Here is a 27,100-nt window from a genome sequence, read left to right as displayed (position 1 = left end):
CCGTGCACGAGCGGCCTGCGCGCCCCCTGTGATCAGCGAGTCTATGAGATCCCGACCCCTTACAACGTGAGCAGCTGTCAGCCAATGACAGCTGATCATGTGACACAACAGAGCCGGTAATCGGCTATTTTTCCTCCTCGCGCTGACAGCGCGAGGAGAAAAAAAAAAAGCCGATGACCGGCGGCCGTGATCGGGACATCAGTCCCAATCACGGCCAGCTTATCAGTGCCCACCTGCCCCCTGCCAGTGCCACCCAAATAATAAAAAGTGCCCCCCATCAGTGCCACCTATCAGTGCCCACAGTGCCACCTATCAGTGCCCACAATCTGCCTCAACAACAGTGCTGCACCCCAGTGCCACATATCAGTGCCCAGCAGTGCCACCTATCAGTGCCCATCAGTTCCATCTATCGGTGGTACCCATCCATGCCACCCATCCGTGCCATCTTATCTGTGCCCATCAGTGCTGCCTTATCTGTGCCCATCAGTACTGCCTTATCTGTGACTATCGGTGCCAACTTATCTGTGCCTATTAGTGCCGCCTTAACTGTGCCTATCAGTGCCCACCAGTGCAGCCTATCAGTGCCACCCAGTGCCGCCTCATCAGCGCATTTCAATGAAGGAGAAAAATTACCTGTTTGCAAAATTTTATAACAAACTATTAAACATGATGATTTTTTTTATTTTGCATCTTTTTTTGTTTGTTTAGCAAAAAATAAAACTCCCAGCTGTAATTAAATACCACCAAAAGAAAGCTCTATTTGTGGGAAAAAAATGATAAAAATTTCATTTGGGTACAGTGTTGTATGCCCGCGCAATTGTCATTCAAAGTGCATCAGCGCTGAAAGCTGAAAATTGGTCTGGGCAGGAGGGGGGTTTAAGTGCCCAGTAAGCAAGTGGTTAAGTAAATGTGCTTTACCAAGTGCCCTAGACATAAGAGTTTACACTGAAAGGGTTGGCACAGCCCCACTACAGTGTAGGCTTCTTTGCTGAGCGGCTGCCCTGCTGCTTTGTGAACGCAGGAGATTGGACGATAGGAATGGGTGCCATTCAGAGATCGCTTTGCATTTTCTCAATGAATGCAAATAGTTCTCTGATTGGACAAGGTGGAGAGGCAGAGTGGTCAGGTCATGCTGTCCACATCTAATTACAGAAAACGTTTCATTCGTTGAGAAAATGCAAAGTGATCTCTTAATGGCGCCCGTGCTAAGCGTCCAACTTCCTTTGTTCATAATGCAGCAGAATAGCAGCTCATGGGAAAGCTAATGGAGGTCACTGGAGTACTGTGATTTGCAGCTGCTAGATCTAGAGGGAGCACACAAGTATGGTATATGCATAGCTACACTGCAAGTTGACCTTTTTTTTAAAAATATGTTACACCCGTATTTAGGATGAAACCTGTTACTACGCAGCAGTCAACCTCTCACCACCCTCTGTGCCAGCGGGAGGGGGTTCTTCTACCTGCACCCGCTGTCGCATGTTAAAAACAGAGTGGCTGTGTGGGGCTCCACCTACACAGCCGTGTCATTCATTCACGGGGATCTGAACGCATGAGCTACAAGTCCCATCTACCACCATGGCAGACAGCTTGCAGTTCATCCACACTCAATGAGAATGCCTTTTTGTAGTTCATTGACTGATGGCGGGTACAATGCTTTGCAGGCTGCAGTGTAAAAAAAAATTAACAAATGCAAATTATTTTTTTTTTTTTTACCTGCTAAATCTAATTTATTAATAAATACACACACTGGGGTTATTTACTAAAGGAAAATCCACTTTGCACTGTAAGTGCACTTGTAAGTAAAGTCGCCGTGGATCCGAGGGGGACATGCAAGGAAATTAGCATTTTAGCTTGCACATGATTGGATGATAAAATCAGCAGAGCTTCCCCTCATTTGAGATCTACCCCTTAGATTTAGAGCGACTGCACTTTCAAGTGCACTTTCAATGCAAACTGGATTTGGCTTTCATAAATAACCCCCTCTGTGTGTGTGTGTGTGTGTTTTATTTTTTGCAAAAGGTTAACGGCCTGTAATTCCATGCATGTTTTGCTTTCAATTAAAGGCTGAAGGAATTGTCACGTGAATACCCAGTTGTAGCATATAGTGTATTTAAAGAGGAGTTTCCCCTTTTAAAAAAATAAATAAAAATTAAAAGTCAGCAGCTACAAATACTGCAGCTGCTGACTTTTAATAATCGGACACCTACCTGTCCCAGGGTCCAGCGATGCAGGGGAACAAAGCCTCGCTCGTCCCCCTCCTCTCGGCGGCGCCTGCATTGCAACTGTGGGCACCCGGCTGTGAAGAATGCGTGAGCTGTGATTGGCTGCGCAGTCACCTGGGACCTGTCACATGTCCCAGATGACTGACAGGAGGGAGGGGGCGGAGCTGAGCCTTTCTGCACCAAGGGGAAGTGACGTCAGGAGCCCAGGCACTGAAGGAGGCAGACTGAGGGACTCCCTAGCAACAGGTATTTAGAGGTGAGTTAAAAAAAAAAAATCCAAATGTTTTTAATTTTTTTAAAGAATCTTAAGCATTTCCTTATATTTTTTTATTTTTTTTATTTTTTTGGGAGGTGGAACACCACTTTAACATGTTAAAATTTAGCTTTGGGGTGAAGTTAGGAGGCCATTCTAAGCAGACAGTCCTTGGAGTTCTCTGCCGTAGAGGAACCTTGCCTGATGGTGACTGTGTCATTTATCATGCTAGCCTTACAATACAAGTAAAAGGTCATGGCCATATTAAACAACACACCATGTCTTGGAAGATGGAGGGGTGAGAGGTTAAACCTGATAGGGGTTTTTTGCTATTTTTTGTGTAATTGAAGTAGAAGGGATTGGGAAGTGTTGCTTTGAAATGCTGCAGTTTGAACCTCCAGATTGTAATTCAGTGTCGGGACACGTAGTACTCCGTCTTATGAACGGTTTAGAGGCTTTGAGCTTTTCCTGTCCAGAGGGAAGACATCAAAGCAATTGTATTCTATAATATTTACAAATCCCCCAAACTGATACTTTTGTTACCTTGCTGACACAAGTCATGTTTTAGAATCGGACAGCACTTGGCGTGCAGCAAGCGTTGGCGGTAAATTTGGTTCTAAAGCTGTAAAATATTTAGATTTTTAGTGTTTTTTTTTTTTAAATTTATTTATTTTTTTGCATCGATATTTAATATTTTACATTGGTTTACTATGAAAGGTATATTGAAACCTTAGGCACAGAAGCCATTATGGTCACACTGGGAGAGGTTGATGGCATAGGAAGGTTGAATGACTGGGTTGTATTGGAATAGCCCGTTCTGCCTGATAACTGCCTTTTCTCTTTATATTCTAAGCCCTTGTACACACGATCGGACATTCCGACGGAAAATGTCCGATCGGACCGCGTTGACGGATAATCCGTCTGTGTGTGGGCTCCATCGGACTGTTTCCGTCGGAATATCCGACGGACAAAGTTTTAGAGCTGGGCTATAAAACTTTCCGACAACATGATCCGATCTGACTTTGTCCGATTGTGTGTAGAGAATTTCCGATCGGACAAAGTGCCACGCATGCTCAGATCAAATTCCTAGACCAAAGCTATTGGCTACTAACCTGAACGTAGTCCTGTCCTAACGAAATAACGTCATCACGTTGCATACGATCGGATTTTCTGACAACTTTGTCCGACCGTGTGTATGCAACACCGGTTTCGGAAAAAATCAGACGGATTTTGTTTTCGGAATGTCCAGCCGTGTGTACAAGGGCTAACAGTCTTTTGGTTTGACTTCTGCTTTTTTTCAAAGGTTGGTCATAAACGGAAGAAATGTTTAATTTAGCGGTTCTTCTTAAAGCTGAACTCATGGAAACTTGAACATTCTCCCCTGCTTGTTTATGTCTAGGGGGCATGGAAAAGTAGATTTACTTACCTGAACCTACGTGCTGCTAGACCATTCCCTGCAGCATCTTCTCCCCTATGCTCCAATGTTCTAGGGTCCTCCCGATGTCATCAAGGCCAATGCATGGACCATAGTCCTACATTGGATGTGCAGACGCTGAGGAACAGTCCACCGGAGTATGGGGCAGCGCTGTCTGCTGGGAGAGCAAAAGATCATCTAAGTAAAAGTGCTCTTCGCTGCCCTTAGGCTAGACAAGCAGTTGCAAGAAAGAGTTTTCAGGTTTCCAGAAGTTGGACCTTAACCGCTTGGACCTTAACCGTGACAGCCTCACGCCGATATACCTCGGCAGAAGGACTCGTACAGGCAAACGAATGTACCTGTACGTTGCCCTTTTTAAGAGGCGGCCTGCGTGTGCATGCCACCGGCAAGCTCCGTGAGTCGGGTTGCGGGTCCGGCGGGATCGATGTACACGGGGGATACCCACGATCGCCTCACGGAGAGGAAGAACGGGGAGATGCTAATGTAAACCAGCATCTCCCCAGTCTAGTAGTGTGTTGGTGTATAAAAATGTATTGTATTGTATAGGTCAATTTTCACATGTGTGGCAATATATAATTCTTAAAGTGCTGACTAATTTTGGGCCAAAGTGTATATAATATATATTTTCCAGCGTGCTGGTTCAAAACCCAAAATTTTAAAATTAAATGAAAATTAAATAAAAATACAATAAACTCAAAGTGCACGCCAATGGCAACAGGTTACAATGTAGCAAACCATATAACTTATTAATCTAAATAGCAATATGCAGTTATTAAAGTATTAATCTAAATGGCAATATGCAGTTATTAAAGTGCGCGTGCAAATAAATTCTTACAGACCTATAGGTGAAGACTAATTGTGATAGCTGGTGGATTAGTCGTGAAAAAAGAATATTAAAGTATATTACGTATACTGTGGTGCCAAACTATAATAAATAAACATATATGAAATATCACGGTGGTAGCATAAACTGGTCTGATAGTGATGCTTTACATAAATTAGTATAAAATTAATGAAAATTAAAAATTAAAATACCATCTACATGAAGCATATATGTGCTAAAATGATAAAACACAGAAAAATTAAATAAAATTAAAAAATCCAAAAAAAAAAAAAAAAAAAAAAAAAAAACGTGCAAAATTAGTGCAAGAAAATGTGCAAACAATGCAGGCAAATTTTAAACATTGGAAGTGATGGAGCAAGTCTCTATTGGGTGGCGGAAAAAACCGCAGGTGCAGAAAAGGAGGGGGGTGATGTTTTCCAACTGTGTTCTTCACATTCGGTGGCTTAAAAGGGTGTTAAAATTATTATGCTCTCACCAGAAGGAGGACCCCATCCGGGGTGGATCAACATTCACAATATTAGCTATTGTGCGGCTCTCTGGCTTCCTTCCACTTTAAAGATTAGGGATCCCTCGTTCCTCCGTGAGTAGCAATAAGCCCCGTTTATATGGAGTAGAGAAGAGGCACAACCATAGTGTGATACCGTTTTTAAAGAATTTTATTGCAGAAAATAGTTAAAAAATTACTCACAAACAACTGGTTTAAAAGTGCGGTGTGTACAGCTTTTAAAATTCCCGCTGTTGCAATCTCCGTCTGAGCTCGAGGTGTACGCTGCCTGGCCACGTGGCGTGGCCAGGCAGCGTACACCTCGAGCTCAGACGGAGATTGCAACAGCGGGAATTTTAAAAGCTGTACACACCGCACTTTTAAACCAGTTGTTTGTGAGTAATTTTTTAACTATTTTCTGCAATAAAATTCTTTAAAAACGGTATCACACTATGGTTGTGCCTCTTCTCTACTCCATATAAACGGGGCTTATTGCTACTCACGGAGGAACGAGGGATCCCTAATCTTTAAAGTGGAAGGAAGCCAGAGAGCCGCACAATAGCTAATATTGTGAATGTTGATCCACCCCGGATGGGGTCCTCCTTCTGGTGAGAGCATAATAATTTTAACACCCTTTTAAGCCACCGAATGTGAAGAACACAGTTGGAAAAGATCACCCCCCTCCTTTTCTGCACCTGCGGTTTTTTCCGCCACCCAATAGAGACTTGCTCCATCACGTCCAATGTTTAAAATTTGCCTGCATTGTTTGCACATTTTCTTGCACTAATTTTGCACGTTTTTTTTTTTTTTTTTTTTTTTTTTGGATTTTTTAATTTTATTTAATTTTTCTGTGTTTTATCATTTTAGCACATATATGCTTCATGTAGATGGTATTTTAATTTTTAATTTTCATTAATTTTATACTAATTTATGTAAAGCATCACTATCAGACCAGTTTATGCTACCACCGTGATATTTCATATATGTTTATTTATTATAGTTTGGCACCACAGTATACGTAATATACTTTAATATTCTTTTTTCACGACTAATCCACCAGCTATCACAATTAGTCTTCACCTATAGGTCTGTAAGAATTTATTTGCACGCGCACTTTAATAACTGCATATTGCCATTTAGATTAATACTTTAATAACTGCATATTGCTATTTAGATTAATAAGTTATATGGTTTGCTACATTGTAACCTGTTGCCATTGGCGTGCACTTTGAGTTTATTGTATTTTTATTTAATTTTCATTTAATTTTAAAATTTTGGGTTTTGAACCAGCACGCTGGAAAATATATATTATATACACTTTGGCCCAAAATTAGTCAGCACTTTAAGAATTATATATTGCCACACATGTGAAAATTGACCTATACAATACAATACATTTTTATACACCAACACACTACTAGTCCCCACATATAGGTATAAGCGCCATATCTATTACCCCCCTTTGTCTTTGCATCGTTCCACCCGTGGGTGGAAATCAATAGAGGCTGCTCTTACCTTTTAACTTTTCTTTTCTTTTCCTTTCTACATTCACTCTTAAGGATCCATAGCGCAACCCACCCCCCAGTTATACATCTCCCCAGTCTGCCTAGTGACAGTGTCACTGATCTTTGCTCCCTGTGATCGGGAGCAGAGATCAGTGACGTATGACGCAAAGCCACACCTCCCCAGTTAGAATCACTCCCCAGGACATACTTGACCCCATACACTGCCCCCTAGTGGTTAACCCATTCACTGCCAATGTTATTTACACAGGAATCAAATGCATTTGTATAGCACTGATTGCTGTATAAATGACAATGGTCCCAAAAATGTTCGATGTGTCCGACATAATGTCGCAGTCAAGATATAAATCACTGATTGCCACCATTACTAGTAAAAATTTTTTTTTTTTTTATAAAAATGCCATAAAACTATCCCCTATTTTGTAAATGCTATAACTTTTGCGCAAACCAATCAAACGCTTATTGCATTTTATTTTTTTTTTGTTTTTTACCAAAAATATGTAGAAGAATACGTATCGGCCTAAACTGAGGAAAAAATTATAATTTAAAAAATGTATACATTTTTGGAGGGTATTTATTATAGCAAAATGTAAAAAAAAATTAGTTTTTTTTTTCCTTCAAAACTATTGTTTTGTTTATAGCGCAAAAAATAAAAACCACAGAGATGATCAAATACTACCAAAAGAAAGCTCTATTTGTGGGAAAAAAAAGGATGTCAATTTTGGTTGGAAACCACGTCGCACGATCGCGCAATTGTCAGTTAAAGCGGCACAGTGCCGAATCGCAAAAAGTGCTCTGGTCTTTGGCCAGCAAAATGGTCCGGGGGGGCTTAAGTGTTTTAAAGCGGAGTTCCACCCAAAAATAGAGCTTACGCTTATCCAGTCCCTTCCCCCTTCCAGTGTTACATTTGACACCTTTTCAATGGGGAGGAAGGAGCAGATACCTGTCTAATACAGGTATCTGCTTCCACTTCTGGTGAAAGATCGCTCCAGAATCTGCAGCGATCTGCGCCTTTTTTTTTTTTCTTAACAAAAGTACTCCCTTTTAAGAATTGTCTTTTATTATAAATTATTTTTGAGATCGGTTATATATAATAATAATAATAATAATAAAAAAAATAAAAAATTTCAACTCTGCATTAGTCAATGGTAAAGGTGGTATACACTATATACAATTACCCGACACCAGTTAGTTTCCACAATCCATGACTTAACTTCACAGTTCACACAAATACATTTTAAATTCAAACTGTAGCACTGATGTAAGTCATATTATTTATTTATTTTTATTAAACTTTAAGAAAAACGTTGAAAGTTAGTTTAACTTTAATTATAAAACTTATCTAGTATATTGACTGTCAGTCACTTTATAGTAGGCAAGTAGGCATCACTTTAGCCAGTCACGCTGTTTACATTTTTGTTTTGTTTTTTTACAACAATTTTAAAAACGGAGGTTATCAAGTTTACCTACACTTGGCTCACTGAATGATCCCAGTTAACCACATCCATATTCATTATCGCTGTGAGGTGACGTCACGGACATCGACGTCACCGGACTCCTCCCCCTTCCCTTCATTAGCAGACGGAGGCACTTGGGGAAGGGGGGAGCGGGGGGAGCAGTACGTCACCGAATCTCCGATGGAACTCCCTGAAGACCTGGAAGCCGGCGGAAAGGTGAGTACCGATCAAAAAAATTTACGATTAATCGAGGCATAAAATCTTTTAATTTTCCCAGCCCTAAAATATATATATATTTAAATTTATTTAGATTGTAAGCTCTTCTGAGCAGGGCCCTCTTGTATTGTAACTGTATCGTCTCCTTTTTATATTGTAAAGTGCTGCCTAAACTGTTGGTGCTATATAAATCCTGTATAATAATATATGGCGCCACTTTATTAAAGAAGCTCCAGGCAAGCAGCTAATTACTCGTTATATGGGGCATGTTTTACCCAGCAAAGGATTTGTTATTCTTTGCAGCCAGTGGAGTGGAATCGATAACTCCTGTCAATCAAGACAACCAGGTCCTCAACCTCTGGTGCAGCATTAGAACATAACCTCCCAATCCCAGACTCCTTCCCCCTCCCAGCTTGCTGATTGGACAGTTAAGCAGCAGCAGGCTGGCCCTGTTACTCCATGCAGAGTGCTTCTGTGTAGCAGGGTATAGGAGGCTGATCTATAGATGGATTCAGGTGCCAACTTTATGTAAAAAAAAAAAAAAAAATACATTTTAATGATTTTTACCTACATGGCCTTGACCAATCAGGATTTTATATCTACATATAGATGACTGCTTAAAATGGTTCTAGTATGAATATAGATTAAAAGGATAAATTACACCATTTTGTTACTCATTCAAATTTTTGAAATAGACCATTCTACCTGTTACATGCTTTGCATTACATATTATATCTCATTTGTCACTTCCTCACAGTCCTGATGTAACCGACAAAGAATGTGGACTGGGTGTTAATTGGTGCATTTTATGGTCCACCCTGTAAACTTAATCTTACACATAGAGATAGGTATTCCATGTGCAGGTTTTTTTTTTTTTTTTTTGCTACCTGTGGCTTAAGTAGTTTTTCTAAAAGAAAACCTATAGATTGATATATACATTTTATAAAGCGAGCGGTGATGCGTACATAAAAATACAGACAGAATACATAAATAAGTCATGCTACATATAGGCATAAAAGTACCAATAAGATCAATTTAGCTTTTTTCAGGCATTTGGTGACAATCTCATGTCTTTAGGGGGCTGGCCGGATATCTGTAGCTGGGGGCAGTCTGGTAGATGTTGGTAAAGAAGATATTTTTTACCCTAGTGTTGTCTACTTCTCCCACCTTCCTCTTCCTCTCAAGGCGATATCGCCTACGAATAATTGGCCCTGAACGCAGACTACGTGATTACAGGTGGGAGACCCGACAGGCGGCATCGCCACTGAATGTAATTGCTTCATCAGCGACTGTGTACAAATGGCCGTTATTTGCTGCAGGATCTGTCGGCCTCCCATTGCTTTCAATGGGGCTGCCGCCCACTGTTAATTGCTGGGAGACCCTCACATGTAATAGTGACTGGTCCCATTAGCAAGTGTGAATGAGGCCTAACTGAATGGAGTTTTTTTTTGCGTTCCCCCTCCTATTATCTAGGTTTTTGTAAATCTAAAGACTGTATAGTGTATACACTGTGCAGGCACTAGAATTTATACAATCTGTGGTCTAGCATCTCGGTACAGTGAGTGCAGCGCTGGACGATTTGTAAGAAAGCAAGGTGAAGGCATTGTCTGGAATAGCTGACGGTAAAAAGAAAAACTGTACTGGTTTTCCTTCATTCAGACATTCAGTGTGGATGGGGGAATCCTCCCAACTGTGTCATTGTATTTTGACAGTGGGAAGACTCCTCTGCTTCCTCACTATCAGAATACGCAGACCAGTGCTATTTTTTAGCAGTGCCATTCATGAGAAATGGATCGATTTTTAGATCGTCTTCTCATTAACGTGAGCAGCCATTCATGGATCAAAGTTCGGCCAGTTCCTGCTGAACCGACCAAATTTCGATCCATGTATGGCCAACTTTAGTCTTCTAGCACATCTAACACTCCCCTCCCTCAAGAGTAATAACGCTGATGTCCAAAGGGGTCTTTGTTGCTCCTTCATCCGGATTGTAGACGCCCTAATACAGGAGGTGGGTTATTGGCCAGTTCAACTGGTTAGAAAAAAAGAAAGGAAAAAAGCCCATAAAAAAACAAAGGCAGCCATTTTAAGGATTGGTAAGCTGCAATATATTACATTTTTGACTTGGGGCTTAACCACTTACCAACTGCAATACGTATATATATGTTGTGGTTTACCGGGATGAAGATAACCCCATTGTTTTCTTTTTTTTTCAGCCAGCGGCTGACTTTTTCTTGAAAGCATTACAAGCGACTCATTTGCAGAAGTGGCGGCAAGGGACGCCAGCCCCTCACTGCTCGCCGTTTTTTCTCGGGGCTTATCGTTTCTGCCGGCTCGCCCGAGAAATGATCCGACTGTACTGGCAGGTGATCAAAGAGTAGATCACCCCTATAGTCTTGAAAGACTGAAGTGACGTCTTAATGTCACTTCTGGTCCAGGGTAGAAGTAAAAAAGTGTTTTTTGTTTTGTTTGATCTTTTAAAGTTGCCTTTAGGCTGGGTTCACACTGCTGCGGGGGGAGATCCGGATGTGATTCGCACCGCACTGCAGTGCAAATCACATCCGATCTCCGTAGCGATGCGAGTTCAGCCATACAGATAGTATTGCTGAATTCGCATCGCTCCCGCAGCAAACTCGCACGGGACCCTTTTTTTGGCTCGCAGCAGAATCGGATCGCATGGGTGTTCACACCATGCGATCCGATTCCTGTGCGAGTCTGCAGATCGCACTGCGATATGCGGACGGATCTGGGGGTGTCATTACCATTTCATTGACACTCCCAGCCGTTCGCATAGGGCAGTGTGAACTGCCGGCGGGAGTCATGCGATGCGGGAAAACGCCGCGGATTCGCGGCGTTCCCGCATCGCTGTGGTGTGAACCCAGCCTTAAAGGTAAAGATGAGATTTGGAGTATTTTTGACCCCAGATCTCTTAAAATAGGACCTGGAAAAAGGCTGGCCTTCAAAGGGTTAAAGGAGTAGTACAGCCAAAGCTCTTTGGCTGTATTTCTGCTTTGGCTCACAGTAGTGAAGTTCATTCTGCACTCATGTGACCTGTTTTTCAGCAGACAGCGGGCTGACAGTCACCAGCTCTCTGCTCACGGAGCTGTGTGAGAACTGAGCGATCAGCTGTGTTCTCGGCTCTCAGCGCTGGAGGCGTTGGGGGACAGATGCTGCATCCATCTAGGCAAATATGAATCATAAAAAAAAAAAAAAAAAAAAAATCCATACATCTTTTAATACTGCTTTTTATTATAAGAAAATGATCTCTACGGGAAGGTCCCTTTTTAACACGCTCTTCCATGATTTTCCTAATGACTTGAAAGGAATAAACGTTCACTAGATTATCCGTTTTGCAAAAGAGAGAGTTCTCCAAAGCATGTAATTAGCAGTCTTTCCTTGTGTGCGCTCTCATAGTATTGTACGCTGCCTTGTTAATTAAGCCTGTTCATACTTTCTGCTTAAAGTGGAAGTAAACCCATGGATTTAAACCAGTTAAAGTCATGCCGGAAATGCTAACTGCACATTGGCTGTGTTCTCAGCCAAACTATCAAACCATCCAATGGCTGGTGTCATAACGAATCACATGTGCAGCACCATAGCAGTTGAAGATTAAACAGAGGCAAAGATGGCAGCTTCCTTGGCTGAAAACGATAGGGGAGTTTACTTTCACTTTAAGTACAGTATAATGAGGCTTGCAGAGGCATATTTTGGGTTTTCACCAATAAAGTTGCTTTTAGAACTTAACTGGAATTTTATGTTTTATTTGTAAAGTAGTTTATAAAGGGAAAGTACGTTAATGCAAAATTGTGTTTAAAAAAAACGAAACTGTGGATAAAACCGTCTGCTCGGGAAAAGGGATCCTGTTGGGAAGGAAAACGCCTATGTGAGAAGGATCTGATAAAAACATACATTCCATTCTGGTGTAAAATCTTATCTTAAAGTGGTTGTAAAGTGCAGAATTTACACAATGTCTCAGCTCTGAAAAGTGGGGGGGGGGGGGAGATGACATTATATCAGTGAGGAGAGCTCTTTGGAGAGTTGATTGGAGGGAAGGGACACCACTCCCCTTCATACAGCACTCAGGAACCGAGGTAAAGCTGTCAATCACAGACTGTGCCCTTCCCCGTCACAATTTTCTTTTCTTGGTGTCAGAAAAACTTGTCAAAGGTGACCTGTGCTTATAGCAGAGGAACAAAGCAGCAGACAGAAATGACACTTGGTGCTCTGCAGTGAGACAAGTAAACACTATAGAGCAATAGGCTTTTGTTCATATTTAATGTCCTGAGGTTTCCAACCACTTAAAATAACCTAAATGGATAATTTCAGATTGGTGTCACTGGAGTAGCAAGTCATCTGGCCTTCCAGTTGTGGTGATTTTTTTTTTTTTTGAAAAAATCTCTGCCATTCTTTTGCAAAATTTAATTTGATTTTCTTTCTGTATATATTTTCGCAGCCTGAAAAGTTTCCCGTGTTCCACCACCAGCACTCTGATAAAAAGAAACATTTCAGGACCTTGATGGGCTGAATAGGTAAAATCATCTTTTTGTTCATATCGCGGATACTACATTATTATTATTATTATTATTATTATACAGGATTTATATACCATCAGATTGCATAGTGCTTTACAATATAAATTGAGACACCACAATCCAATTATAGTGTGTGTACTATAAGACCCCTTTCATACCACACCGCCCATTGCGTCGGAGGTAAAACGCAGCATTTTGGCCGCTAGCAGGGCGCTTTTACCCCCACGCTAGCGGCCGAGAAAGGGTTAAAACCGCCGGCAATACGCCGCAATAGCAGCGTTTTGCCGGCGGTATTACAGCGCTGCCCCATTGATTTCAATGGGGAGCATCAGTGGAGGAGCGGTAAACACACCGCTCCAAAGAAGCTGCTGGCAGGACTTTTTTCTGACGTCCTGCCAGCGCACCGCTGCAGTGTGAAAGCCCTCGGGCTTTCACACTACACACAATGGTGCAGCAATCTACACTACACACAATGGTGCAGCTTCTTTAGGGCGGATTGCAGGCGCTATTTCTAACGCTATAGCGCCTGTAAAACGCCCTGGTGTGAAAGGGGTCTAAGAGATGTTCCAGTTTTTATAAATGTGCATCATTTTAATTATAATTTTTGTTTTAAAAAAATAAAATAAAAAAAATACTACGCCTCCCCTCTTCTTTTATTTATTTTTTTTTTTTCATAGGTCATTTGGATCCATATTTTAAGGTGCCCACTTTGGAGATGAGGACTTCAGAAGAGCAAGCAGCCACCACAGTGTTGCAGAGACTGCTGCAGGAGCAGCTACGTTACGGGAATCCTAATGACAACCGTAACCTGCTGGCATTGCATCAACAAGCCACAGGGAACATTTCTCCCTACACTGGTGGACAAGTGCCTCAGAACGAAGGGCTGACTTCTCAGGACTCCCAGTTTGTTCCACATGCTGCCCGGCAGGAGCCACAAGGGCAGGAGATCCAGGTGGAGAATATGATGGAGAAACAGCTACCACTAAGAGCTCAGAACAGCGAAGATCTCCCTACTTATGAGGAGGCCAAAGTTCAGTCTCAATATTTTCGAGGACAACCTCACGCTAGTGTTGGAGCAGCTTTTTATGTAACTGGGGTGACCAATCAGAAAATGAGGACTGAGGGTCGTCCTACTGTTCAGAGGGTTAACACAGGAAAAGTTCACCAAGACGATGGTCTAAAGGACTTAAAGCAGGGCCATGTACGGTCTCTGAGTGAGAGACTTATGCAGCTGTCATTGGCTACTAGTGGGGTGAAGGCTCATGCCCCTGTTACCAGTGCCCCTCTTTCCCCACAACCAGGGGACTTCTACAAAAATTCTGGGTCCAATGAACTGTACAAAAACTCTTCCCAAAATGGGGGGCAAAAAGTGATTGAGCATAGGGGTCCTCCACCTGACTACCCATTCAAAAACATTTCCACTCTTCCTTCACATGGGAAAGCCAAGGAAATGGGTTTTCATTGTGGGGACCCCAGAACAAATCCACAGAACCGCTCGGATGGACCAATGGTTCGTTACCAGCCCCCTCCAGAGTATGGCTTATCCAGGTAGGCAATTATACATTTTTAAGGTGAACAAAACTAACTGCTGTTCCATTTTATGTATTGCACTTGATAAGTCCCTACAATTCTAGCAGGCTTTACCCTCTGAACTCAGGACGCAGGTATGCATGAGCATGGAAAGGTCTGGACTCTTGGGTCACTAGTCTCAACTGGCTCAATGTCGGGGCCCATAAGCAAGCCCAAAAATATGGTACTCTGAAACGGCTTTACCCCCACCTCCTAGATTTCTAGCTACTGGTAGCAGTGTTAGTGTGGTAGGCCGAAGGCAGTATACTTAAGCTAGAGATAAACTGAAAAAAAGTGATGGAATTTAAAAATGTTAAAGCATTATTTAAACCCCCAATGCAAACATTTATTGTAATGCAGCTTACCAACTATTGGATGTGATGACTGCATAAGTTTTTTCTTTTTTAGACTATTTTCACCCAGTGATCCAGCTAGTAAGTCTGTTTTTCCGGAGAACAAGCTCTCTTCCAGATATATCAGTTTAGAGGGATTAGACAAACCATTTACCACTGACTGGGATTTACGAAGATCAGCTTTTATTCATGTAAAACCGTTATCCTAAAATATATATATTTTTTTCGCTATAACTGATTATAAAGAGCTGGAGTTTGGCTTCAATTTGTTAGTGTATTTAAATCTTCTAGTACATTTAACATTACCCACCACACTAAACTGCTGTCTGCTTAGCCCCCTGTGCTCCTTCATCTAGAGTGTAGGCACTCTACTACAGGAGGTTTGTTAGTGACTAGATCACCAGGTGAGAACAGAGAGGGGAAAAAAAAAAAAAAAAGAACGAATGCAGCCACCACATTTACTGATTGTTTAGCTGCAATATATTACATTTTTGGATTTAATACCGTTTTTAATTTTATCCAAGCAGTACCTTGACCAGTGATGGCGAACCTTGGCACCCCAGATGTTTTGGAACTACATTTCCCATGATGCTCAGCTACACTGCAGAGTGCATGAGCATCATGGGAAATGTAGTCCCAAAACATCTGGGGTGCCAAGGTTCGCCATCACTGACCTTGACAAATCTACTTTTTTGGTCTAGAATACCTCCTCAAAATTAGCAGTGAACTTCATGTTGAGAGGGTACCTAGGTACTGCTGTGCCTACAGCCTCATAGCTGTATATTTGCAGGTGGGATCTAAGGCTCTAATGCAGGGTCTCTCAACCAGGGTTCCTCCAATGGGTGCTATGGGTTCCTTAAGCAATGACCGATTTCCCCTCCCCCCCCCCCCCCCCCCTCTCAGATAAGTTCCCAGTGACACCAATGATCTTTTCAGATATCTGTAGGGGAGATATTCTTCCCCAAGACCATAGATGTTAGGAGCACTCTTCCACTGACCATCACACCAATGTATCAGCTATAGCTGTATGTAGATCTAGCCATTTTTACCAGGGGTTCCCGGAGACCTCTGTATGGAAAAGGTTGAGAAAGTCTGCTCTAATGCCTTCAATGGCTAGTGTCCAGAGATCTAGAGTGAGATTGGGTTCGGTCACTACTTGCTGGAGGTTCTGAATTGAGAAGGCAAAGCACTGCCTCTACGAAGATGGTCACCTCCATATAGAGAAAGCATGCTGAACAGGGCATGGTTAGTCAGTAATGGGTAAAGTTCAGCAGTAGGGAGATGCTTGTTACTAGTCCTCTGCCCTCTGACTGCCTCTTTTAATCTCAGATTCCAGAGGTTAGTCCCTCAACAGACGGGGTTGATTTACTAAAACTGGACAGTGCAAAATCTGGAGCAGCTCTGCATAGAAACCAATCGGCTTCCAAGTTTTATTGTTATCGCTTAACTAGTTCCAGGCCACTGCACGCTGATATACGTCCTAAATTTGAAAGAGGATATTGTTATGGCAGCAGGTAGCTGCCATAACCCCGGTATCCTCTTGTTCGCCCCTGGTGGTCCGCTTCAAGATGAAAGTGGTCTCTGTGGTAGATTCGCCACAAGATCACTTTTATCATTCCAGCTTAGCTTTCCAGAGTCGGCAGTGGCGGAGGTGATCAGATGCTGTGCATTCCTTGGCATGAAGACGAGTGAGGGGAAGATGGGCCCCCACCCTTCTCCATGACATTGCAGAGTGGAAGTGACGTCAAAATGTCACTTCCGCCCATGGCTCTTAAATTTTTTTTTTTTTTTTTTTTTTTTTATTGCATTTTAGTGTAAACCTGAGATCTGAGGTTTTTTTTTTATTTTTTATTTTTTTTTTATTTTTTTTGACCCCCAGATCTCATATTTAAGAGGTCCTGTCATGTGTTTTTTTTTTTTCTATTACAAGGGATGTTTACATTCCTTGTAAAAGGAAAAAAAGTGAGACTTTTTTTTTTTTTTTAAAAGTATAAAAATAAAAGGTAAAATAATAATAATAAATTTTTTTTTAAACGCACCCTGTCCCGCTGAGCTTGAGTGTAGAAGCGATTGCATACACGAGTAGCGATTTGCATATGAAAACGATGTTCAAACCACACATGTGCGATATCGCCGCAATTGGTAGAGTGAGAGCAATAATTCTAGGCCTAGACCTCCTCTGTAACTCAAAACGTGCATTCTGTAGAATTTTTATTTTTTTTTAAATGTCGCCTATGGAGATATTTAAGGGTAAAAGTTTGTCACCATCCCACGAGCGGGTGAAATTTTTGAAGCGTTACCTGTTAGGCGTAACATTATCTTTCACAATATATAAAAAAAAAAAATGGGATAACTTTACTGTTGTCTTATTTTTAATATAAAAAAAGTGTATTTTTTTCCCCCCAAAAAAGTGCACTTGTAAGACCGCTGCGCAAATACGGTGTGACAAAGTATTGCAACAACCGCTATTTTATTCTCTAGGTTGTTAGATCCCTCAAACATTATATATATTTTTTTCTAAGTAATTTTCTAGCAAGAAAAAACATTTTTTAACATGTAAACGCCAAATCTCAGAAAGAGGCTCGGTCCTTAATTGGTTAAACGAAATAGGTTGTTTTACAAGGTGATTGTTTACAATTGCAGCAAGTTAAATGAGAGAGTCTGTTCTCTTTGAGAGTACATTGTACTTTCCTGCTTTGTATGTGTGTCGGTGTGCAGTGTGGGGAATTTATGTGAAAAAGTCCCTCTTGTTTGCTTACTCACCTGTTGAACCTGTACATGCGGTAAGAGATGCTTCTCATTCCTGGGAGGGCAGTGCAGGCCGTACTCCACCATGGTGATAATTGCTGTTTATAACGTGTGGGAAGTCGTACTAAGCAGACGAATGAGGCACCTGTTGTGATGGGGGTTTGTCTTCAACAATGAAGGAAATATTTTACTTGGGCTGACACAATTTATGATGTGAAGGCATTTGACAGGTTTTGAGGAGTAGAATGTTTACACCACAAAGCAGCCAGGAGAAGATCTTATGAGGCACATTTTAAATTGCTGTGATCCTGAAGAGGAGAGAGTGTCTGTCTGGGGATTGATGACAGAACGCTGTATGCTACAATACTGTGTATCTCACCCTTTAGACTTGCCCTTTGTCTAGTGCTGCAGTCGTCTTTAGCCAAAATTGATTTATAATGTTGAATGGGTGACACAAATGCCGCGTACACACGATCGAATTGTCCGGTGGACTTGGTCTGGCAAACAATCCGCCGGACGTTATAACGAACGGACTTGGCCACACACGGACACTCCGAAAGTCCAACGATTTCTAACGCGATGACATACAGCACGTACGATGGGACTAGAAAAAGGAAGTTCAATAGCCAGTAGCCAATAGCTTCCTTCTTGTACTTGCTTCAGAGCATGCGTCATTCTTATGCCGCGTACACACGGTCGGAGAATCCGTCGGAATGTGTCTTATCGGACCGTGTCGTCAGATAATCCGACTGTGTGTGGTATGCATCGGACTGATTCCGTCGGAATTTCCGTCGGACCCAATTTTCCAACATGTTGCAAATATTTCCCGACCAACTGGGTCGGACGTAATCCGATCATGTGTAGAGAATTTTGATCGGACCAAGTGCCACGCATGCTCAGATCAAATTCCTACATCAAAGCTATTGGCTACTAGCCTGAATCTAGTCCCATCGTAACGAAATTACATCATCACGTTCTGAAAGATCTGATTTTTCAACAACTTAGTCCGACCGTGTGTATGCAACAGTTGACTAAATCTGACGGACAGAATCCGACGGATTTGGTCGGCAGAATCTCCGACCGTGTGTACAGGGGCTTAGTCTGCCGGACTAGCATACTGAAGAACGGATTGTCCGCTGAAAGCCAAGTCCGGCAGACAAATTTTGAGTCAAAACTACTTTCTAAGTCCGCCAGACAATTCGATCGTGCGTACGCTGCATTAGCGTACACACGATCGGACTTTCCGTCAGACTAGGTCCGACGGAATAATTCCGTTGGATAATCGGACTATCCCACACGCGATTGGACTGTCGATCCGTCGATCCCCCGCTGAGCAGGCAGATGACCGGTCTGTCTCTGCACACCATGCAGGGACCGACCTGTCAGAGCGCCGCTCTCCTCTATGGGGGATTGGATGAAGATGGACTGTAGAGTCCGTTTTCATCCCATCCGATGACAGATGGTAAAATAGGATTTTCCTCCGTCGCACTTTTTCGGATTGGAGCGGGTTGGATGTCACCGCTGACATCCGTCGCTCCATAGACCTGAATGGTCCGTCCGTGTGAAAGAGGCCTAAGTCTGAACAGGTACATTTTTTTTTTTTTTTTTTTTTTTTTTTTAAGTGTAGTTCCAGGCCAAAAAAACTATTTGTAAGCTTTATGGATAGCATAGTGAAGGGTTAACACCCATGTAGCATTTGTTTTGCTGTGAATTTAGAAAATTTTGGGTTGTTGTGGAAAAAAGCCTTGGTGATAAAGCATCAGTGGAGGTATCTTTTTCCCATAATAACTCTTACAGGAGCGAATTTCCCTTCCAAGGGGTAGATTTCCTCTCCCTTCCTGTTGTCTCCCTCCATTTGTAAGTCGGATGTTTGTAACTAGGGGACCGCCTGTATAGTAAATGCAGGGTCCTGGGTTTTGTAAAAAACACTTCAATATATGTACAAGCATTGCACACACTCCATAGGGCAGTGATGGCGAACCTTGGCACCCCAGATGTTTTGGAACTACATTTCCCATGATGCTCAACTACACTGCAGAGTGTACGAGCATCATGGGAAATGTAGTTTCAAAACATCTGGGGTGCAAAGGTTCGCCATCACTGCCATAGGCTAATCTAGGGTTTAGACCAGGGGTCTCCAAACATATTAGTACAAGGGCCACATTGTAAAAATTTTTAAAACATTCACAGGCCGAAAAGTTTTTGTAATCCGCATGACACGATTTAAAACAGATCAATTCAGCAAACGAATTCCAAATCAACTTCAATCCCTATCAGAGCCCCTTAAATAAGACCACGTACATAAAGTCCCTCCCCCTTATCAGGGTCCCCTTCCTTATATCGAGGTCCACACCAGGATGGATCCCCTCCCTTATATCGGGGGACCCCATCAGGATGGAACCCCTCTCTTCCTTTTGTTGGGGTCTCTGTCAGTTACCCCCCCCTTACATAAACAGGGTTCCCTGAGTGGTTGGTGTAGGGTGGAGACCCCTGGTTTAGAGATCAGTACATTGTTGTGGAAACTGAAGAACTTAGAGGAAGTCCATGGGGAAAAAAAATCTAAAGGTTGTAGATTGTGTATGTGCGGGGAATAGACGCAAGGGTCATGGTTCCATCATGGACATGACGGTTAAACGTTTAAAACCACTGTGATGAGTAATTAGAGATTGTGGAGCTCATGTGTGATTCGGCTTTACATGGGTACTGAGACCTGCACATTGTGAATGAGTTGTTTGTTTATGTCCATGTCAATAAAGCTTTAAAATGTGTTTTTACATCATAGAGTACAGGTGTGCGATAAAACAATTAGATCGGCTGAATTTTTTGCTATGCTTCCTCTGGGACTTTATTGGTATCCCCCAAAAACACGGAATATTGTGAGCTTGTAATTGGGCATCCTCCACTTTATGTTGTGACCTGAGATGTACATGCTTTTCAGCCTCTTGCTGGTTTCAGAATCTATTGTGGAATACGATTTCATCATTCTTAGGAGCCTTATTACCAATAGTCACACGTGGAAGGAGATCAGTGCATTCATGCACAATTCGCTTTTCCTTTCTTGCTGCCATTGTTCGCATTCAGCAGTGGAACGTTGGCGGGTTTGGCGCCATCTGTTTAAATCTGTGACTATAGCGGAGGGCGGGAGGTTGATTCCTTTTAGTAAGAACACAGGGCAAGTGTATGCAGTAACCATGGAAGCCGAGCAGAAATCTCTAGTCTGGGTAGAGGATTTCTAGCTGCATGCTTGGTGGCCCTTTGAAGGGTGCTAATTGCCTGATAAGAGTTATGTATATTTTATTGAAGGACCCTAGGAGTTCAGCAAAATATTGCAGTATTTAATAGATACACTATTTAGAGAAATGTGTAATTCAGTAGTGTGTGCACGCTTTTTATCTGTGCTAAGTAGATGTGTGGGTGTTTTTTTTAAATTTATTTATTTATTTATTTTTATTTTTTTTTGAGCTACTTAAGCCAAGCATGAGTTTGTTAATTTGCAATTTTTCCCCAATTAACACATTGTCTGCTAATATATAACCTCAGCTGTTCTTCAAGAGCAAGAATGATGAGAAATGGAGACCACTTCAACTTCGTTTTCCTTTAATTTTGTAGATTGTTTTCATAGCAGTGAATCTCCCTATACACAGCCCAGTATTGCCTGATACAGATATGAGCATTCTATACTTTCTGTTTTTCCATACGTGAACTCAAAGTTTGCTTTTTCCGGTTTGTCAGATCATATATTTTGAACGATCAAATAATAGATTGAATGTTGCTATTACAACGAGAAGGTCTCTTATGATCTCATTGTTGCATTAAGAAACTAAACCTGTTTGCAAAAACGTCTCTGGTTACAGATAATTGTAAGATCATATTCAGAATGATTATATTGTACAGTATTTATATAGTGCCAATAGTTTGCACAGTGCTTTACAATATAAAACGAGACAAAACAGCGGCAATACAATTCAATACAAGAGGGTTAGGAAGGCCCTGCTCCTGCAAGCTTACAATCAACCTTTATATTGTAAAGCGCTGCGTAAACTGTTGGCGCTATTTAATAGGGAGGGATGAACTGATGTAAGAAATAGAAGTTTAATTGAAGACCTTTTATGCCACATCCAGTCCCCTGACTCAAATGCTCTCCCCTATCCCCTTATTGTAGCGAACAAATGGACTTTATTCAATTAAGTAAGCAAGTGATACAGTCAGATTAAGAAGAATTAAAATTGATAAACATTTATTACAGGTGTGTGTGTGTGTCAGTGCCGGGACAAGGCCATCCAGCGCCCAGGGCAAAGATGCCAAACTGCACCCCCCCTTTCCCTTAGGATGCTCCCTACCCCTGCAATAAACCACTGCGCCAGGGGCAGCCGTCCCTCCTGCCCACCCCTTGTCCCGGCCCTGGATTGTGTGTGTGTGTATATGTATGTGTGTGTATGTATATATGTATATGTGTGTATATATATATATATATATATATATATATATATATATATATATATATATATATATATATATATATATATATATATATATATATATATATATATATATATATATATATATATATATATATATATATATATACATACATACATATACACACTGTATTTATTGGCGTATAACACTGACTTTTTCACCATGAAAATCGGGTGCAAAACCGGGGACAGACTTGGTTCGGGGACAGTGTCCTCAATGCGGGGACTGTCCCCGGAAACCGGGATGTTTGGTCACCCTACTGTAGAAGGTACGGTCAAAGATTGGTGGTGCGGGTGGCAGGACAGATTATATAATATCTCTTTACAGGTTTTTAAAATTTGCAACAAGGTCACTTTTTATTTTATTTTTTTTGAGGTGGAGTTGATCAGCAAAACAAGTAATCTATTATTGCTCACTATTTTTTATTTTTATTTTTTATTGTTGGTCTGCAGGCCTGTTTGTATGATGCAGGCATTTTGTGGCAGATCCAGTTCACAATCTAGGCGGAAGCCAACATTGTGGGTTTATTTTTTTCTATTTTTTTTTTCCCCTTCCTCCAACAAAGAACTTTATTTCTGGAATGTGCCCTACTCACCTTTATGGGTGTCTCGGGGGAACATGGTGAACATTCCATATAGTAGATTTCATGTCGCCAAGCACTGAACATAAAAAAATCCTTTTTTAAATAACAAACCCCCTCTCTAACCAGCCTGTCACTCTAGATGAGTGTGTCTGTGCCACTTGGTGTCACAAAGGTCAGATGAATTGTATGTACAGAAAATGGAGAAGGATTGTTTTTCATGTATTTTGCTTTTCCTGTTCTGAGTATTTTAGAGCGGTGCCTATCATCACATTGTGTTGTGTTGTATTTTTTTGTTTTTTGTTTTTCCTCTGGCAGCAGTTTTTCTCCCCAGGCACAGCAGAGAGTGCCAGACTTAGTATATGAACTTCCAATCCAAGGCAAAATAAAAGAAAAAAACATGTGCAGCGGATCTCTGTAATACAGGCACATTCCTCATGTTTGTGTGTTTTTTTTTTTTTTTTTTTTCTTTTTTTTACTTTTAAAGACTTGCAAGTACAGAAAAATATCCACTGAACGGCCAGAAATGCACTTTGCTCCTATTTTCATTTTGTGGAGGGAACACCGCATGCCTAAGGGCTCTTTTACCCCAATGCAATCCCAACTCCTATCATTTCAGCTCACACCAATGGGCTGGACAGACTGCATTTTTATGCAGCACAGCATGTTGTGACGCACTACAACCATCTATCTCAGTGGTGCAGTTGACTTAAATCATTATAACTTTAGAGTCTTACCCTAGGCTGCAAGAAATTAAATTAGTTCAGTGGGACCCCCCCCCCCCCACATAGCAACAGTTAAATGGGGGGAGAAGACTGCATTAGGTACCTCCCTTTTTTTTTTTTTTTTTTTTTTATACCCATTCTGTACAGCACTGAAGCTTCTACTCTCATCTCTTACACCCCGGGATGGGGTCTGTCTTTTACTATCATCATATACAATACAGGACTTTTGACCCTGCATTGTACATGGAGGAAACTCGCGTGCGATCCCAGCCAGAGGCACTGGAGGGAAAGTTTTTCGTGACCAGTTACACTGGAGGGACACAGCTGGAGCAAAAGGTGCAAAAATAAGCATTTAAACTAGCAGTGTAGGAAGCATCACTGCCCAAAAAAAAACACACATTTTTTATTTATTATTTTTTTATTTTTTTCACCTAACATTCATTTTACTGGAGGACTTGGGGGGAGGGGGGGGGGGGGTTCTCGTTTATGAATTAGACAGCAAGGACCAAATCTGGGTTCAGCTCTGCATATAAGCCAATCCGCTTCCAGGTGTTTTTTTTTTTTTTTTTTGTCAAAGCTTAATAATTAAACAAGCTGAAGCTAGAAGCCGCTTGGCTACCATATACAGCTGCACCAGATTCTGCGCACTCCACTTTTAGTAAATCAACCCCATTGTATGGTCAGAGCAGATATACAGTAGAGTAGCACACAGGCTTCGCTCCTGTATCTAAAAATTTTTGCAGACTCGGTTAACAAACTATAATGCATGCTGTAGGTGTTATTTTCACCAGTGTGTGACTTACCGTTTTTTTTTTTTTTTTTTGAGATCTATTTGGTTCTCCTGCAAATTTTTTTTTTTTTTTTTATGGAATATAACTAATGTTATAGCTCAGTCTTTTGAGCCTGTGGTAGCTAATCAATCTTGTGAGTTATGTGTATATATGTGTGTGTGTGTGTGTGTGTGTGTGTGTGTGTGTGTGTTATATATATATATATATATATATATATATATATATAACACACACACACACACACACACACACACACACACACACACACACACACACATATATATATATGTATGTGTGTGTGTGTGTGTGTGTGTGTGTGTATGGAGAGAGAGAGATATGGATATATATATATATATATATATATATATATATATATATATATATATAGGGAGGGAGGGAGAGAGATCTAGAGGGAGAGAGGGAGAGAGAGAGAGATCTAGAGGGAGGGAGAGAGGGAGAGGGAGGGAGAGAGAGGGAGGGAGAGAGAGAGATCTAGAGGGAGAGAGAGAGAGAGAGATCTAGAGAGAGAGAGAGAGATCTAGAGAGAGAGAGAGAGAGAGAGATCTAGAGAGAGAGAGAGAGAGAGAGATCTAGAGAGAGAGAGAGAGAGAGATCTCGAGAGATCTAGAGGGAGAGAGAGAGAGAGATAGATATATATATAGAGAGAGAGGGAGAGAGAGATCTAGAGGGAGAGAGGGAGAGAGAGAGAGATCTAGAGGGAGAGGGAGGGAGAGAGGGAGAGGGAGGGAGAGAGAGGAGGGAGAGAGAGAGAGAGGGAGAGAGAGAGATCTAGAGAGAGAGAGAGAGAGAGAGATCTAGAGAGAGAGAGAGAGATCTAGAGAGAGAGAGAGAGAGAGAGATCTAGAGAGAGAGAGAGAGAGAGATCTCGAGAGATCTAGAGGGAGAGAGAGAGAGAGATAGATATATATATAGAGAGAGAGATCTAGAGGGAGAGAGAGAGAGATGGGGATAGAGAGAGAGATGGGGAGAGATGGGGATAGAGAGAGAGAGAGCGAGAGATACATACATATAAATGTATTTATTTTTGTATGTGCATACACAATCATATAATGTAAATATGAAAGGTGTGCACTGTATTTTTGCATTTTCATCAGTGTCCTCACATAGTCCCTTTTGGCATCAGTTCAGTTAATGAATCAGTTTGGCATTTATAAGACAATTGTGTAACTAAGCCCATGTCTAAATGAACTGCTTATCCACATTCCTGGATTGCAGTTGCTACTCCCCTGAAAAAAGCTTTGGGGCTTTTGTGGATTAATTTTGAAACCTATTTGCCTATGCCTGGATTTTTAATTGGTGGAAACACCATATAGTTGAACAAAGATTGAAGAGAATTGTCTTGTGCATGTGGGTAGTTTTTAAAGCCTCTCTGGAAAAATCTTCCCAAAATCTACAGTCGTTGCCCTCTTGTAATATGGGGTCCCGAGATCACCAGCAGCGGTTATGTAAAGGAGAGAGCTCTTTATTAATTCCTTCAAAACAGGTAACATAAACTGCTTCCTTCAGTACAAAATCAAATGGACAGTTCACAATTCCAGCAAAACAAGGAAACGTGCAACTGGCTCCCCACCAAACGCTTGGTCTCTCCCATACTAGAGTAGGGATCCTCCATGGTTTGGGGTTCCTGGCGCAGGATTCAGGGGTTCAGAAATAAATGTACACTACATATGTAAAGAGCTGCGTAAAATTGTTGGCGCTATAAAAGTACCTGTAATAAATAAAAATGTGTCCGTTCCCAAGAGCGTTCACCCTTGTCTCCAACGAATGATCGTTTGTTGTTTTATTTTTGCATGTTAGTCTCATATCGAAAACGGAGAGGTTACAAAAGTTATAAAAATTCTTGTTTTTGATCTTTTGATCATGCTTGATCTTCATAACATGATTTCTTTTCTTCCTACAAATGATATACCAATTATCTGAAAATTGTTCATTCTCTTGTCTTACGAGAAAATTTTCATGCTTGTTCCTTCAGATATTTTTCCATTAACTATTGTGATCAGCTGTCGAAAGCTGTGTACTAATCAATAATCAATGATCACTCTAAATGCGTGTTTTTTTTGTTCTCATCGTGTGTGTTTTTTTTTTTTTTTTTTTGCAGTGGTGTGCATTTGAGTATTTTAAGTAGAGAGAACCTAAGCAGTAGTTTGTGGATATTGATTATTTTCGGGTAGGTTCAGGTATCTCTGATCCATATAGCCAGGATCAGTACAAAATCCTGATATATTAAAGTGGTATTCAATCCAAACAAAAACATTTTATTATATTGCAGATATGATGCCTGTATTCATTTTTTTTTTCTTTATTTTTTTTAAGCTTTCTTTTGGTGATCCGGCCAGTAAGTCTGGGTGTTTTTTTTTTTTTTTTTGTTTTTTTTTTTTGTTTAATAGAAAGAGGGGGGGGGATCTCCACCATTGTATCAGTTACAGAGATGAGGCAAATGAGACCAACCATTTTACACTGATAGTGGTACTTAAAATAATCAGCTTTTATTCATGCAAAAAAATATCCCAAAAGGAAAACTGCTGTTACTCCTTAAATAATGTGAGCTGGACTTTGGCCTCTATTTGCAACTGGTATTTAAATCTGCTGATACTTCTAACATCCCCCCCCCCCCCCCCCCGACAGTACTGCTGTCCTAAAGGTGCCCCTGTGCTCCATCTATTACAATATATTACATTTTTAGTTTTGGGTTTAATACCGCTTTCATGCACAACTAAAGACTCGAGCATGACAGTCTATACAAATGCCAAACCTATGCGATACACAACCTTGTAATAAAAAATATACTTTTAGCTCTCTAGACCAGCGGTCTCCAATCATTGGTCGATGGACCACTGATGGTCCACAAGAAAATCTTGGTGGTCCCCAGGG

The 27,100-nt window shown here is 41.3% G+C and overlaps 1 protein-coding gene across 2 annotated transcripts in view; it reads left to right on the top strand.

Annotated features, from left to right (window-relative positions):
* Nucleotides 1-27,100, top strand: part of AMOT (angiomotin) — a 107,661-nt gene that overhangs the window by 24,758 nt on the left and 55,803 nt on the right. For both annotated transcript variants that reach the window (XM_077481312.1, XM_077481393.1), the window contains exons 2-3: nucleotides 12,885-12,960; nucleotides 13,641-14,511. In XM_077481312.1, the coding sequence (XP_077337438.1) occupies nucleotides 13,679-14,511 (833 nt within the window). In that variant the 5' untranslated portion in view covers nucleotides 12,885-12,960; nucleotides 13,641-13,678. The remainder of the gene's footprint in view (nucleotides 1-12,884; nucleotides 12,961-13,640; nucleotides 14,512-27,100) is intronic.

Source organism: Lithobates pipiens, unplaced genomic scaffold (genome assembly GCF_037356315.1).
Source record: "Lithobates pipiens isolate NorthernLeopardFrog02 unplaced genomic scaffold, aLitPip1_a1.2 Scaffold_1, whole genome shotgun sequence".
Lineage (NCBI taxonomy): Eukaryota > Metazoa > Chordata > Amphibia > Anura > Ranidae > Lithobates > Lithobates pipiens.
Note: the sequence above shows the minus strand (reverse complement) of the source record. Positions and strands in the feature narration are given on the sequence as shown.